The sequence below is a fragment of the Ascaphus truei genome, chromosome 2, assembly GCF_040206685.1.
Source record: "Ascaphus truei isolate aAscTru1 chromosome 2, aAscTru1.hap1, whole genome shotgun sequence".
Classification (NCBI taxonomy): Eukaryota; Metazoa; Chordata; class Amphibia; order Anura; family Ascaphidae; genus Ascaphus; species Ascaphus truei.
Window position 1 is genome coordinate 193022349 of NC_134484.1, and position 16709 is coordinate 193039057.

The following is a 16709-nucleotide window of genomic DNA, read 5'->3' on the forward strand; positions in this document are numbered from 1 at the left end:
AGCCGAGGTACACTGCAACCGAGAGTGACTGGCGAAATCGTCCCAGGAGTAGCAGCAAAGGAAAAGCAAAAGAAAGATGAACCCTTGAACCTGACTAAAGATGTTTTAGCTGATACACTTCAATCTGCCTTGAATGTAATTGATTCCCTCTAGAGATCACTGGATAAAGAGCAAGAGGCCAAGGCTGAGCAACAAAAGTGTCTGTCCACAGCAACTGCTAAGGCCTTAATTATACCAAAAACTGCAGAGCTGCAAAGCGATCCGGTGACATCATCGTAGCGAAGTCACAGTGCTACAGGTGAACATGCCAAAGAGATTTGTAGCGCTTCTGCAGGGAGACATGGCAGATTGATTGATTGATGATGCACGGTGATTGGCCATGCAAATCACGTGATGCAGCCGTTGTGTGTGAATAACAAAATCTCAAGTCACTTGAGGAGACAAACGCTTTGAAGTACGTTGCGGTGCTTATGTCACGCTTGGTATGTGCACCTGTATTGGTTTGTTTAATTTTGTTTTTCAGGCGCGCCCTGTCGCATGCGATTTTTGGTATAATCACGACCTAATTGTGTATCTTTGGTGAAGACAAAACATCAATTGCAGAGTCACTTTGAGGATGTCAACTAATCTGGAGAGGTCCTACTCTGCTGCTGCAAAGAACCAGAGCATCATCTGTCAAATCCTTTACGTTGAATGTAAATGTACATACATGCTAACACTAGGTAAACCAGGATTTAACTTGAAGGTGTGGAGAGGAGGAGCTCGGTGTGCACTGAGGATAAAGAAGTTCACAGATCTCTTCCTGTTCCTCTTGCGGCCGTCCCTCCTTGGATTGGGGAACCGTGATAAGAGACACAAGGGACAGCATAACACCTGAAGAGAGGAAAATATATCATTATAGGATTATACCCACACTAGCCCGTTTGAGTGATTGCAGTTTTAACTGCTTATTATAATTCTTTCTCCCTCTCCCCACTTCTAGCCACCACAGCCTAAGTTTACATATCGTATGCTTAATAACAGCTTTAATCTAATTGGTTTCTTTCTGTGAGAGGGAAACCTCTGCAAGGAACAAGAAGGGATCGATGGAAGAGCCGGGAGGATTCCCCCCAATCCGGGGAGGGATGGCTGTAGGAGGAGCAGGAAGAGATCTACATCGAAAGGAAGGAGAAGAGAAAGATACCTTGATGCACCAGCACTTGCACAAGGCCGTGTAAGTGATATTCTATTATTTTAATAGATTTCCACACCATTACCCTCCCACCACACTCCAGACAGGAGATCCATTTGGGTATAATATACCCCACCGGACCCTTGTCAGGGGTTATCACCATCTGCTATTTACATCCAATCATCCCTCACCCTGTGCTCCCCTTTTTTTTTCTCCATCATCTGTCAAGTTAGCATGGAGCTGGAAATCTCTCAGGAGGAGGTTTGCAGTCTCAACATAGAGGTGTGTACATTAGAGGATGCCTATGAAAAGGTCCTGATGGTTTTAGAGAGAACAGAAATTTGAAAGAGGAAGTTTCAGATTTCACTGGCCAGGTCAGTGACGGAAATAAGAAACTTTATGAAATAAAAAAGATAAAGAAACTATTTGAACAAGAAAAGTCAAGGATGCAATAACTAGCATCGGAAGAAGCAGAGTGCGCTTTAGAGCAGAAAAGAGGCAAATCCCTATGTTTCCAGTTCGAATTTTCTCAGATCAGAGCTGACTCAAAGAAGGAATAGAAGCATTCTAACACTTCAGAAATACTACAGAGCTCTTATCTAAGGAAAGATTGAGAGAGAAAGTTATCAGCGCAAACGCTCCACAACTATCGTCATACAGGCTGTATATAGAGGGATGACAGCTTGTCGGCTTTATCACCGGAATAAAGCAGCATGAATTATTCAATCAATGCAATGACAAAGGAAGAAGTATAAACATTTATAAAGTAAAGCAATGTGTGATTACACTCAAGTTGAATGTATCGTAAACAAAAACGCTACAGGTAGGGGGACCAGATTTTGAAAATGAAAAACCGGGACATTTTTTTATTTATTGTAGTACACTTATACTTTACTACCATTAGTCCTTGTTACGTGCGTGTGTGTACCTCACTAATCGAACAAAAAAAACCCCAGATGTGAATGATTCTGTACCCATTAACCAGTGTCAGGATGCCCCCTCTTCACAATTTCTAAAGCGGCAATACCGCCTGGGATCTTACCTGATCCGCTGTCCCTCAAGGTACTATACTGGAGGGGAGGTGTTCCCTACATCTCTTCTGATGTCTCCCGGGTGAAACTTGAGTCAGATCTGGAAGAAAGCAGGGTATGTTACTTCGGTGTAGGTATACGGCAGTTAAGATGAGAGAGACGGGGAGGGAGAGGAAGGGAGAGAGAGAGAGAGAGATGGAGAGGGAGGGAGAGAGAGAGAGAGAGATGGGGAGGGAGAGGGAGGGAGAGAGAGAGACGGGGAGGGAGAGGGAGGGAGAGAGAGAGAGAGAGACGGGGAGAGAGAGAGAGAGAGAGATAGAGAGAGACAGGGAGAGAGAGAGACGGGGAGGGAGAGGGAGGGAGAGAGAGAGAGACGGGGTGGGAGGGAGAGGGAGGGAGAGAGAGACGGGGTGGGAGGGAGAGGGAGGGAGAGAGAGAGAGAGAGAGATGGGGAGGGAGAGAGAGAGACGGGGAGGGAGAGGGAGGGAGAGACAGGGAGGGAGAGGGAGGGAGAGAGAGAGAGAGAGAGAGACGGGGAGGGAGAGGGAGGGAGAGAGATAGAGAGAGACAGGGAGAGAGAGAGACGGGGAGGGAGAGAGAGAGACGGGGAGGGAGAGGGAGGGAGAGAGAGATATGGGGAGGGAGAGAGAGAGAGAGACGGGGAGGGAGAGGGAGGGAGAGAGAGAGACGGGGAGGGAGAAGGAGGGAGAGAGAGAGACGGGGAGGGAGAGGGAGGGAGAGAGAGACGGGGAGGGAGAGGGAGGGAGGGAGAGAGAGAGACAGGGAGGGAGAGGGAGGGAGGGAGAGAGAGTGAGAGACGGGGAGGGAGAGGGAGGGAGAGAGAGACGGAGAGGGAGGGAGAGAGAGAGAGATGGGGAGGGAGAGAGGGGGAGGGAGAGATGGGGAGAGACGGGGAGGGAGAGGGAGAGAGATGGAGAGAGAGACGGGGAGGGAGGGAGAGACAGGGAGGGAGGGAGAAACAGGGAGGGAGGGAGAGAGAGACGGGGAGGGGGAGGGAGAGAGACAGGGAGGGAGAGTGATGGGGAGGGAGAGGGAGGGAGAGAGAGAGAGAGACGGGGAGGGAGAGAGAGAGATGGGGAGGGAGAGGGAGGGAGAGAGATAGAGAGATGGGGAGGGAGAGGGAGGAAGAGAGAGACGGGGAGGGAGAGGGAGGGAGAGAGAGACGGGGAGGGAAAGGGAGGGAGAGAGAGAGAGAGAGAGAGACGGGGAGGGAGAGAGAGAGACGGGGAGGGAGAGAGGGGGAGGGAGAGGGAGAGAGATGGGGAAGGAGAGGGAGAGAGACGGGGAGAGGGACGGGGAGAGGGACGGGGAGATGGGGAGAGAGGGGGAGACGGGGAGAGAGGGGGAGACGGGGAGAGACGGGGAGAGAGGGGGAGACGGGGAGAGAGGAGGAGACGGGGACAGAGGAGGAGACGGGGAGAGAGGGGGAGACGGGGAGAGAGGGGGAGACAGGGAGAGAGGGGGAGATGGGGGGAGACAGGGACAGACACACTGGTACACACACACACATACTGGTACACACACACACACACTGGTGCACACACTGGTATACACACACACTGGTACACACACACACACACACACTGGTACACACACACACACACACACACAGGGAGGGAGAGAAAGACACACAGGGAGGGAGAGAAAGACACACAGGGAGGGAGAGAGAGACACAGGGAGGGAAAGAGGGAGGGAGAGAGGGAGGGAGGGAGGGAGAGAGGGAGAGAGAGAGAGAGGGAGGGAGGGAGAGAGGGAGGGAAGGAGGGAGGGATGGAGGGAGAGAGGGAGGGAAGGAGGGAGGGATGGAGGGAGACACACACACTGGTACACACACACACACTGGTACACACACACACACTGGTACACACACACACTGGTACACACACACACACTGGTACACACACACACACACACTGGTACACACACACACACACACTGGTACACACACACACTGGTACACACACACACTGGTACACACACACTGGTACACACACACACACACACACACACACACACACACACACACACACACACACACACACACACACACACACACACACACACACTCACACACACACTGGTACACACACGCTGGCACACACACACACACACACACACACACACACACACACACACACACACACACACACACACACACACACACACACACACACACACACACACACACACACACACACACACACACACACACACACTGGTACACACACACACACACACACACACACACACTGGTACACACACACACACACACACACTGGTACACACACACACACACACACACTGGTACACACACACACACACACACTGGTACACACACACACACACACACTAGTACACACACACACACACACACACACACACACACACTGGTACACACACACACACACTGGTACACACACACACACACACTGGTACACACACACTGGTACACACACACACACACTGGTACACACACACACACACTGGTTCACACACACACACACTGGTACACACATACACACACTGGTACACACACACACACACACTGGTACACACATACTGGTACACACTGGTACACACACACTGGTACACACTGGTACACACACACTGGTACACACACACTGGTACACACACACTGGTACAAACACACTGGTACAAACACACACACACACACACACACACTGGTACACACACACTGGTACACACACACACACACACACACACACACACACACACACATACTGGTACACACACACTGGTACACACACACTGGTACAAACACACTGGTATACACACACACACACACACTGGTATACACACACACACACACACACACACACACACACAAACACACACACACACACACACATACACACACACTGGTACACACACACACACTGGTACACACACACACACACACACACTGGTACACACACACACACACACACTGGTACAAACACACTGGTATACACACACACACACACTGGTATACACACACACACACACACACATACACACACTGGTACACACACACTGGTACACACACACACACACTGGTACACACACACACACACACTGGTACACACACACACACACACACACACACACACACACACACACACACACACACACACACACACACACACACACACACACATACTGGTACACACACACTGGTACACACACACTGGTACAAACACACTGGTATACACACACACACACACTGGTATACACACACACACACACACACACACACAAACACACACACACACACACACATACACACACACTGGTACACACACACACTGGTACACACACACACACACACACACTGGTACACACACACACACACACACTGGTACAAACACACTGGTATACACACACACACACTGGTATACACACACACACACACACATACACACACTGGTACACACACACTGGTACACACACACACACACACACACACACACTGGTACACACACACACACACACACACACACACACACACACACACACTGGTACACACACACTGGTACACACACACTGGTACACACACACACACTGGTACACACACACACACACACACACACTGGTACACACTCACAACCACTGGTACACACACACACACACACACTGGTACACACACACACACTGGTTCACACACACACACACACACACTGGTACACACACACACACACACTGGTACACACACACTGGTACACACTGGTACACACACACTGGTACACACACACTGGTACACACACACTGGTACACACACACTGGTACAAATACACTGGTATACACACACACACACACACACACACTGGTACACACACACACACACACACACACACACACACACACACACACACACACACACACACACACACACACACACTGGTACACACACTGGTACAAACACACTGGTATACACACACACACACACACACTGGTACACACACACACACACACACACACATACTGGTACACACACACTGGTACACACACACACTGGTACACACACACACACTGGTACACACACACACAGTGGAGTACTGACAGAGGCAGCCACGAGCAGGTGGCTCCCCGCCTCCCCCTGCACCCACCCCCGCGCCCGCGCTCATCTCCCGCACCAAGGGGGGGGGTAGATGGGAGCGCCGGGCCCGGGACGCAAAGGTACAAACTGCCGCCCACCCCCCTCCTCCCCTCCCCCGGCGGGCAGCCACGGGATCCCTGGGCAGAATGGGGACACACCGCGCAGCCACCACTGCCCGCACCCATCTCCAGCACCAAGGGGACCGGAGTGCCAGGACAGGAAGCAAAGGAAGAAAAACCCACCTCCTATCACCCCGGGCGGGCAGAGGGGGGGAGACACCGCGCAAAAGGAGCCAGGAGCGGGCAGAGACACACACCACGTGTGCTCTGCAGCAGGAAGCGGAAGTCCCGCCCCAAGGCACCCTGGCCCTGCCCCCCGCCCTAAGGCACACCGGCCCTGCCCCCCGCCCCAAGGCACACCGGCCCTGCCCCAAGGCACACCGGCCCTGCCCCAAGGCACCATTCCTTTCCATTCCCACATGCCGGGACTTGGAGAACGATGATGCCATGGGCGGGCTTAATGCCGAGACGCAGGGGATTGCAAAGGTAGCAAATGCCGGGCCGCATCCTCCAATCAGCAAGGCCCAGCATGTTTCTACAGGAGAAGCCCAACCCCTGGCATTAAAAAAATACTCACCGCCGGGCTGCTGCAATCTCCTCCGCGCCGCCGCTCAATCGCGCACAGCAGATAATTACTCGCGTACCGCCGTGGACATTATAAAAAACGGGAACACACGGGGGAAAAACGGGACATTTCCGGGACACACAGGAAACCGGGACAGCAACTGAAAAACCGGGACTGTCCCGGCAAAGGGGGGACGGGTGGTCACCCTGCAGGAATGTGAAGAAAGCTGCTTGTGTGATTCAGTCAGGATCAGGGCCTCCAACAGAAATCGTGGGGCCCAGGACAAACATTTTAAGCAGGTCCCCCCCCCATCCTCGTGTCGGCGGTTTTGGAGCTACCCCCCATTTCACACCTCACGAGACCCCTCTCTTCCCCCCCTCTTCCCATGTATTTCTCTCCCTTCCGTCTCACCCCCTCTCACTCTCCCGCCTCGCATATATTTCTCCCCTGCATCTCACTCTTACTCACCTCGTTTCCTCACTCACCACGTCTCTCCCTCCATCAATTACCCCAATGCTCACTTATTCCCTCCCCCCGCCCACACAATTCCCCCCACAAGATATATACCAAAAAACTTCCCACCCCCAAATGCGAAAATCTTCCCACCCCCAAATAAATACAAAAAAATCCCCACCCTCCAAAAATTTACAACTTCCCCCACTACCCCAAATGCATACAAAAAACCCACATACCCAATACATATATATAAAAAAAACAATACATATAACCACCAACCCCCAATAAATACATATACAGTGGTGTGAAAAAGACATATCAGGACATAATAACAACCATCTGTTCCTTAGCAGGTCAAAAAATTAGGTGAATACAATCTCAGATGAACAACAACACATGACATATTACACCGTGTCATGATTTATTTAGCAAAAAAAAAGCCAAAATGGAGAAGCCATGTGTGGAAAACCAAGTACACCTTATGATTCAATAGCTTGTAGAACCACCTTTAGCAGGAATAACTTGAAGTAATCGGAGGGATGGGCTCTAGTCACATTCCAAGATGCACTGTTTTTGAGTAAACCCCTTGTCTGCTTTATTCAATGCAACATCGCCGGAAGAAGAGATCAGTGTATCTCGAAAGCTCGCCCAAATAAAAGCATTTCGTTAGCAACAGAACAGTATCGTCTATTGATTTTTGAGATATATATATGTATATATATATATATATATATATACAAATATAGCTGTATGCTCATCTGCATGTCTTAGGCAGGTCTGCAACCCCGCCTTTCCCCATTATCACCCAGCATACAGCACTTCCACTGCAGCAAGGGATTCTGGGAAATGACATGCAAATGAGCACACAATGTCACTTTTTGCCTCAATAACCATTTTTAACATGGTTCCCTATAGGCTTAAGCTTGCTGCATGGTCACAGCTTTGAGCACAGCCAGGGTTAAGGTGCATACCCAGAAAACCACCCACAGACAGCTGTTTCGACCTTGATGGGTCTCATCAGTGTGGGGTTGGTTTTACTGGGAATGCAAGAGAGGCTATGGGATAGGCTAAACCATAATAATGAGTTAAGTTATGGTGAGTAAAAAAAGTGACAAAAACCCTCCTCAGGAAAGCAAATATGCAAATATAGCTGTATGCTCATCTGCATGTCTTAGGCAGGTCTGCAACCCCGCCTTTCCCCATTATCACCCAGCATACAGCACTTCCACTGCAGCAAGGGATTCTGGGAAATGACATGCAAATGAGCACACAGTGTCACTTTTTGCCTCAATAACCATTTTTAACATGGTTCCCTATAGGCTTAAGCTTGCTGCATGGTCACAGCTTTGAGCACAGCCAGGGTTAAGGTGCATACCCAGAAAACCACCCACAGACAGCTGTTTCGACCTTGATGGGTCTCATCAGTGTGGGGTTGGTTTTACTGGGAATGCAAGAGAGGCTATGGGATAGGCTAAACCATAATACTGAGTTAAGTTATGGTGAGTAAAAAAAGTGACAAAAACCCTCCACAGGAAAGCAAATATGCAAATATAGCTGTATGCTCATTTGCATGTCTTAGGCAGGTCTGCAACCCCGCCTTTCCCCATTATCACCCAGCATACAACACTTCCACTGCAGCAAGGGATTCTGGGAAATGACATGCAAATGAGCACACAGTGTCACTTTTTACCTCAATAACCATTTTTAACATGGTTCCCTATAGGCTTAAGCTTGCTGCATGGTCACAGCTTTGAGCACAGCCAGGTTTAAGGTGCATACCCAGAAAACCACCCACAGACAGCTGTTTCGACCTTGATGGGTCTCATCACTGTGTGCTCATTTGCATGTCATTTCCCAGAATCCCTTGCTGCAGTGGAAGTGCTGTATGCTGGGTGATAATGGGGAAAGGTGGGGTTGCAGACCTGCCTAAGACATGCAGATGAGCATACAGCTATATTTGCATATTTGCTTTCCTGTGGAGGGTTTTTGTCACTTTTTTTACTCACCATAACTTAACTCAGTATTATGGTTTATATATATATATATATATATATATATATATATATATATATATATATATATATATATATATAAAACGAAAAGAAAGAAAGCGCCCGATCCTAGTGTAATATGAAAAATACACATTTAATATTCCAGTATTAAGTCCAACAAATTTAAACTCACAAACAAATGTGAAAAACAAGCATGTAATGAGTATACTCATTCGCCAACCGCCAGAAGACACTGCTCTGCTCACACGCCACTCTTTTCCTCTGTGAAGTCCCAGTTCCTCTGAGCCACCGTCCAGTAGGGGCCTCAGAGAATACACAACCTCTCCCGATGTAACCCGGAAGTCCACCGCTCACTACAGCAACTCCGGATGGGAGGAAATGGTAATGTGACCCCGTGGAGGAGAAGGGGCAGGGGCAGTAGTTCGCCGATGCGTAGCAGCGTTTGCAATGTCCCAGCAGAAGCCAAAGTATGAGTGTGGTGACAGACTGTCAGTAGCTCACACTAACACTCCCAACGCGTTTCTTCACGCTAAGGTGATTTCATCCCCTGTTAGTGTGAGCTACTGACAGTCTGTCACCACACTCATTCATACTTTGGCTTCTGCTGGGACATTGCAAACGCTGCTACGCATCGGCGAACTACTGCCCCTGCCCCTTCTCCTCCACGGGGTCACATTACCATTTCCTCCCATCTGGAGTTGCTGTAGTGAACGGTGGACTTCCGGGTTACATCGGGAGAGGTTGCGCAATCTCTGAGGCCCCTGCTGGACGGTGGCTCAGAGGAACTGGGACTTCATGGAGGAAAAGAGTGGCGTGTGAGCAGAGCAGTGTCTTTCGGCGGTTGGCGAATGAGTATACTCAATACATGCTTGTTTTTCACATTTGTTTGTGAGTTTAAATTTGTTGGACTTAATACTGGAATATTAGATGTGTATTTTTCATATTACACTAGGATCGGGTGCTTTCTTTCTTTTCGTTTTGTAGATCTACTGGGAGGTCGTTGGTTCCTTACAGAGAGCAGCCAGTATCCAGACTAGTGGGCCATCATCTATATTCCTAATATATCAACAGGACTATTTCTTTTTTATGGTTTTTTATTGATTTTTATTTTTCAATTGTTTTTTTTGTCTGCAATTTTAATCATGCATATTTTTGGACACTAAGGGCCTCATGCAGTAAGCGACGATTATGTGAAATCGGCAAGCTTATCGATTAGTCATGTTATTGGCGTTTTTCCCTCTCCGTATGCAGTAAGTGCCGAATACATTCAAAATCAACCAGAAAACAAATCCGCCCACTCTCACGATGATGAGCCGATCACACACAGGTGTATCGGCGTGCGTGGCGGGGTGCTGTTAGGTTGCACAATCACAAATCTTGCTGAATCAGGCGAAACAAGCATGTTTTTGATTGCGCGCCATATTTAAAGGCAACGTGTACTGCTAATCATTCTCTGTGTTGTTGGGAGTGAGAGAGAGAGAGAGACGCACAGAGCTGGACGATTGAACATTTGCATATTGACTGAGAGACTTGTTGTGTATTGGGTGAGCTTTGTCCTTTGTTGTTTTGTTTACATCTTTGTCTTGTTTTATATGTGGAAGTGGGTCGTGTGATTGCCTGTACATTTATTGTCTGTTTTTTGTGAGTGCTGGAAGTATGCCCGCAAAGCGTGGGAAGAGTGATGCTGGTGGGAGTGGGACTGCTACTCGTGCGAGTACGCGTCGGAGTGAACGTTCTGTTCAGGGGAGTGATGTTGCTGGTGCACCGAGTGGTGTTGCTGGGAGTGGGAGTGCTGTTGTTGGGAGTGGGAGTGCTGGGGCTGCGAGTGGTGTTGCTGGGAGTGGGAGTGCTGTTGTTGGGAGTGGGAGTGCTGTTGGGAGTGGGAGTGCTGTTGCTGTGAGTGGGAGTGCTGGTGCTGGGAGTGGGAGTGCTGTTGCTGTGAGTGGGAGTGCTGGTGCTGGGAGTGCTGGTGCTAGGAGTGTGAGTGCTGGTGCTAGGAGTGTGAGTGCTGGTGCTAGGAGTGTGAGTGCTGGTGCTAGGAGTGGGAGTGCTGGTGCTGGGAGTGCTGCTGGTGGCGCAGTTGCTGATGGGGTGTCTGGTGGTGGCGTGCTTGCTGGTGGCCAGCTTTTGGAGGCTCTTCCATTGGAAGAAGGAGAGTCCAGTCAGCACCAGCCAAGCTCTGACCCTAAACCTGCTCGGAAAAAACGTGTGGAGAAGCCACGTAATCCTCGCTTCAATGACCAGGAAAATAGGGCTCTTGTCACTGGCATTCTGGAGCACTATGACAGTCTCTATGGACATTTAGTAGGTAAGTGTAACTTTACATTTATTATTCAAATACATGTGATCCTAGGTCATCAGAGTTTTGTTCATATGCAAAAATGGGTACACAATATCTTTCTATGTTCATTAGTGTGGAAACACAGCTTTTTATCATGCCTTACAAGGACAAATAAACACAGGCGGTCAATTTGCCAGAACTGCATACAATATGAATGCAACCTTGCTTACATGTATAGGTTTAGTAGTGAATGCTCATGTGCTGCACATATTACACATAAAACAGCATGTTTGCTATCTCTTGGAACAGCTAGCAGTGTAGGAAACTGGTGCTTATATTATTATTAATTTACCTCATATCTTTTATATGTTTTTCAAGGGCGGACAAGTGCAGCAAGCAAAAAAGAAATGTGGGACACAATAGTCATTGGTGTCAATGCCTGTGGGAATAGTGTCAGGGACAAGTATCATTGTCGGAAAAGATTTGATGATATTAGGTCCAAATTGAAAAAGAAAATACAAGACCAACGCGTGCATGCTACTGGCACTGGAGGTGGGCCCACACCACAACGTCTCATATTGACTCCATTGGAGGAGCTGCTTCGGCCAAAATTACTTACCGTCGTCGTGGAAGGCTTGGCTGGTGACCGTGACATTGGAATTTATCCGTCACAATTTCCAGCAGGTGATAAATATTACTGTACTAGGCGTGTCGTTGCTTACAGTTATTTTGCATATTTACACTGCTTTTTATACTGTCTTCACAATATAAGCATACCTGCATCTATATATGTATATGTCTGATTCTGTATATATATATCTCAAAATAGACATATATGTAGTAGTCCTACTAAAAGCAGTAACTAATATAGCACGTGCCATTGCGTGCTCATTTACATGTGAATTCCCAAAATGCATAGCTGCAGTGGAAGCAATTGATGGTGGGCGAAGATGGGGAACAACAGGGTAGTACACATGTGTAACACATGTTCATGAGAAATTATTAGTAGCTACAGGTACAGAACAGAAATATGTATCATTTTATTGTGTATTTTATTGATTTTACTCCGACAAACATGACATTACTGCCTATTTTAAGCATGCATCAAAGAAATTGCATGTAACGGCCTACAAACATCACTGGCACTAACACATCTATAGTTGCTTATGAAAAGGTCCATTTTTGCTTTATGTCATATACAGACAGCATAATGAGGCACACGTATCATATGTTATGTCATTGTGTTCATAACTTAAACACTGCAGATGACTACTTAGCTCATCTACCATTGTGTTAAAGCAGCTGCAATTAATATCTCATCACAGCATACACTTCAACAGAGGGGGTGGGGTTCAGCACACACACTAATTACAGCCTCATTTCACGGTCAACTTAGTTCACACCATTTGCACCTGTTTCAAGTCATTGAAAGGTGTGGCTGATTAGGCTTTTTGGGGAAGGGAATACCTTTCTTACAACCTGAATAGCACAACTGAAGTTAATCACACTCATTTGAAAGCTTAACTCTAGCTACTAAATGCCCCAACAACTCATTACTTATCAAAGCGTACGTCACACATTAGTTCACTCATATCTATAGTTGAACTACTATGAAAGACACATTATCACACACTGCATGTGTTGTCTTGTTGAGTCACAGCCACATTCAGGTGTGCCACATCTTCGATTAATGTACCACACATATCCTCTACCAAAAACAACACTTTTTGCAATATGACCACCTTCATGATAACCATTGTGAATGGTCATCTCATGATAGTTATGTACATTATGATACTGATATCACTACACAACATATGATTTTTATGTACTCATTTAATCTATTTATCCTCACACATTACTGCAGAAACATAGTATGTTGTATGTTAGGGAACTCAAAAATTCTAAGTACACAGGCATGTACAGTGTTATTACAACTATTTATGTTCACTTTCACACACATTTTCGGTTAAGGAACTGATGTTGTTAGTTAATCATAAATACAGAACATACAATAAGTGTTTGTTCAATATTTACACATGTAAATGTAAAACTTATGTTATTGTTATATATAGTTGCCCCTGGAGGACATGTGTCACCTGAGATGGAACAAGTGTCTTCACCTGGGTCAGCCAGCTCAACACTACTAGAAGGTGAGTGTATCATTTGCTGGCCATATAATATGTGCTCTTCTATATGTTATGTTGTCATGTGCATTATTTGTTTTGCACATCTTCTTTAAATAGGATTACTTAGTGTCAGTGAAAATTAAGTGTAAGGCAACATGTATTGTGTTAGTGATGTTAATTATCATGTAGGACTTCTGAGTTTAGAGCAACTTTTCATTCATTCATATTTCATACTGAGTCCAAACATTATTCGTAAGTCAAGGTAGTTTTTAATGAGGTTATAAAACGTATGCTAACATGTTAGGTGTTACTTAGGACACAGTACAATTACATAGTAACACAGCATACATTAACATGCCATTTAATAATGTGTACATTTCTTTTTAGAACATCATGGTGATGAGGATGATGAGTATGATGAGGATGACGCCACAGAAGAGACTGAAATACAATCATGTGACCATGAAGAGGTGCCAATAGAAACTGTTGTACCGCCAAATCGTCCATCAACTTCCACATACGATGCAATTGTAGCTTCAGAGGGAAAAATAGTGGACGCAGAAAATCGTCGCCATTCAGACATGATGACAGTGCTGGAAAGGATGATTGGACTGCAGGAAGAAACAGTATCACAATTGGCACATCTCCACAGAGTCTTCATTGAAGTGCCTAAACAGTTGCAAAAAATCAACACCTCATTCGAAGCATTAGTTGTTCAGCAAACACAAGCTAATTACTGGAGAATGACTAATGTACCACAATTCAACACCTCCCAGCCAGGATCTGTTCATGCAGGTCAGTTTTCACCACATTCATCTGATATTCATTCACCAGGCCCAAATGTTACCGGTCAAGTAGCAGACATTGCTGTGCAGGTTCCTGATGACATCCTACCGCTGCCATCTGTACAAATTCAGCAGCAGACACCTACAAAGGAGGCGACAAAAACAAAACAAGACACACATGAAACAGACCAACCATCACTTGTGCAGTGTCTACCAACTTGCTCACATGTGTCACTGGGCACAAGCCCTGTCCGTGAACAGTCACTACCCAAAAGCCCTGTAGGTGAGTCGCTGCCCAAAAGCCCTGTAGGTGAATCGCTGCCCAAAAGCCCTGTAGGTGAATCGCTGCCCAAAAGCCCTGTAGGTGAATCGCTGCCCAAAAGCCCTGTAGGTGAATCGCTGCCCAAAAGCCCTGTAGGTGAATCACTGCCCAAAAGCCCTGTAGGTGAGTCACTGGCCACAAGCCCTGTAGGTGAGTCACTGGCCACAAGCCCCGTAGGTGAACAGTCACTGGCCACAAGCCCTGCCCGTGAAGTGCCAGAGGCCACTCAAAGTGGCTCTGTTGTGCCTAAAGTTGGTGGCAAAAGAAAAAGGAAAATTCAAGAGACAACAAGCAGGCCTGTTACTCGCTCGCAAAAGGAACAAAAAAAATAAATGTTATAATTCAGAAAATATGTCTTTGGCCTTGTTTTGTTGACTTCAGATTATCTAATTACTATTGTATGTATGCTGAAGACTGTGTTGTTTCCAAACTTTCAACTATGTTCTTGTACACGTGAAGTTTTGGAAATGTTAACACTCATAATTAATTGTGTTATAAATATTTATGTTGTAATCGTCTGTTCAGTAATGGTCCACCAGGAGCCAGTTGCTAAGTTTAGAGAAGCTGCCATTGACTTTGCAGCAAAACATTGCATTTGGGTGTGTTAATTGATGTAAGAATTGCATATGCATATTAGTCACATGCAATTATTAAAACACCTAAGTAAGTGCAAACATCTTTCTTGTACGTGTACAGCAGGATTATGTGTAAATTATTACTTACCTTTGCCTTGCTTGGCCATTGTAATTTTGTCCTTTAATCAGTTGTGTGTTCGTTTCTATAACATCTCAGAATGTATAATAATATATATACACACACACACACACACACTGAGTGAGTGTGAGTGTGAGTGTGTGAGTGTGTATATATATATATATATATGTATATGTGTGAGTGTGTATATATATATATATATATATATATATATAGTACTATATAAACTGGTATACACAAACTAATACACTTCATGCTTCCTTGTGAAAACACTATTTTAATAATACAGGCCTAATGTTTGAGAAATATCCTAAGTATGAGACTCTAACAGTATTGTGCTTAAACAAATGTTTATTACTTAATTCAATCATGTTTCTCACCATTTAAATAGGTTTCATACAAGGTATACTTAATGCCATCAATGTTGTGTGTACTCCTGCAATATAAAAAAAAAAAATATATAATATATAAATATATATATATTTTTATAAGAGATATATTTATATATATATATATATATATATATATATATATACACACGTATTTAAACTCATGCAGACAGGGAGTTAACCAGACTTTCACATACACACAGAAATGTAAGCGGGGAAAAAACATTTCTTTTTGCAGGTGTGTTTTTACTGATATGCCTGGCTAAGAAATATTTTCACACACTGGTCTTTGTTAGTTTTCAAAAAAACACTATGTGAACGCATTCAAAGTCTAGGGATGTTTTTCACAAACGAGATAAAAGAAGGAGAAATGTTTCTCCCACAGTCCCATATCACGAACCACAACTGTTAACCCAATTAGACAAACAAATCCAATTGGCGTTTGAAATAAGGAGTCAAAGTAGTTAGTTTTGTTGACCTTGACAAGGAAAAACAGGAGTTTGTTAGCCATTCAGCACATTCATTTTGATGAGCAAATAACACAGACCTGCACACAGCTTTTGTGCTACTCAGACATGGCTGATGAATTCGTTAACAATATTAATCCCCTTTTAGGGTATAAGTACATGATCTGTGAAGCCATCTTGAACAGTCGCGGACAGAAAGCAAGCACACGCC

The 16709-nt window shown here is 46.0% G+C and overlaps 1 protein-coding gene across 1 annotated transcript; it reads left to right on the forward strand.

Moving 5' to 3' along the window:
• Window positions 1–616: 616 nt before the first annotated feature.
• On the forward strand, window positions 617–15457 carry LOC142488176 (uncharacterized). The gene is made up of 4 exons (XM_075588549.1): window positions 617–695; window positions 12071–12376; window positions 13768–13845; window positions 14209–15457. Exons 1-4 carry the CDS (start codon window positions 617–619, stop codon window positions 15258–15260), a joined length of 1515 nt encoding a protein of 504 aa, XP_075444664.1. The 3' UTR covers window positions 15261–15457.
• The last annotated feature ends 1252 nt before the right edge of the window (window positions 15458–16709 follow it).

What these genes read in the sequence shown, in the direction of transcription:
- LOC142488176 (XM_075588549.1), top strand. Translation starts at nt 617, where the DNA reads ATGTCAACTAATCTGGAGAGGTCCTACTCTGCTGCTGCAAAGAACCAG. An exon ending in TCCGTCACAATTTCCAGCAG is followed by an intron (nt 12,377 to 13,767) that starts GTGATAAATATT and finishes TGTTATATATAG; the next exon opens with TTGCCCCTGGAGGACATGTG. An exon ending in CAGCTCAACACTACTAGAAG is followed by an intron (nt 13,846 to 14,208) that starts GTGAGTGTATCA and finishes ATTTCTTTTTAG; the next exon opens with AACATCATGGTGATGAGGAT.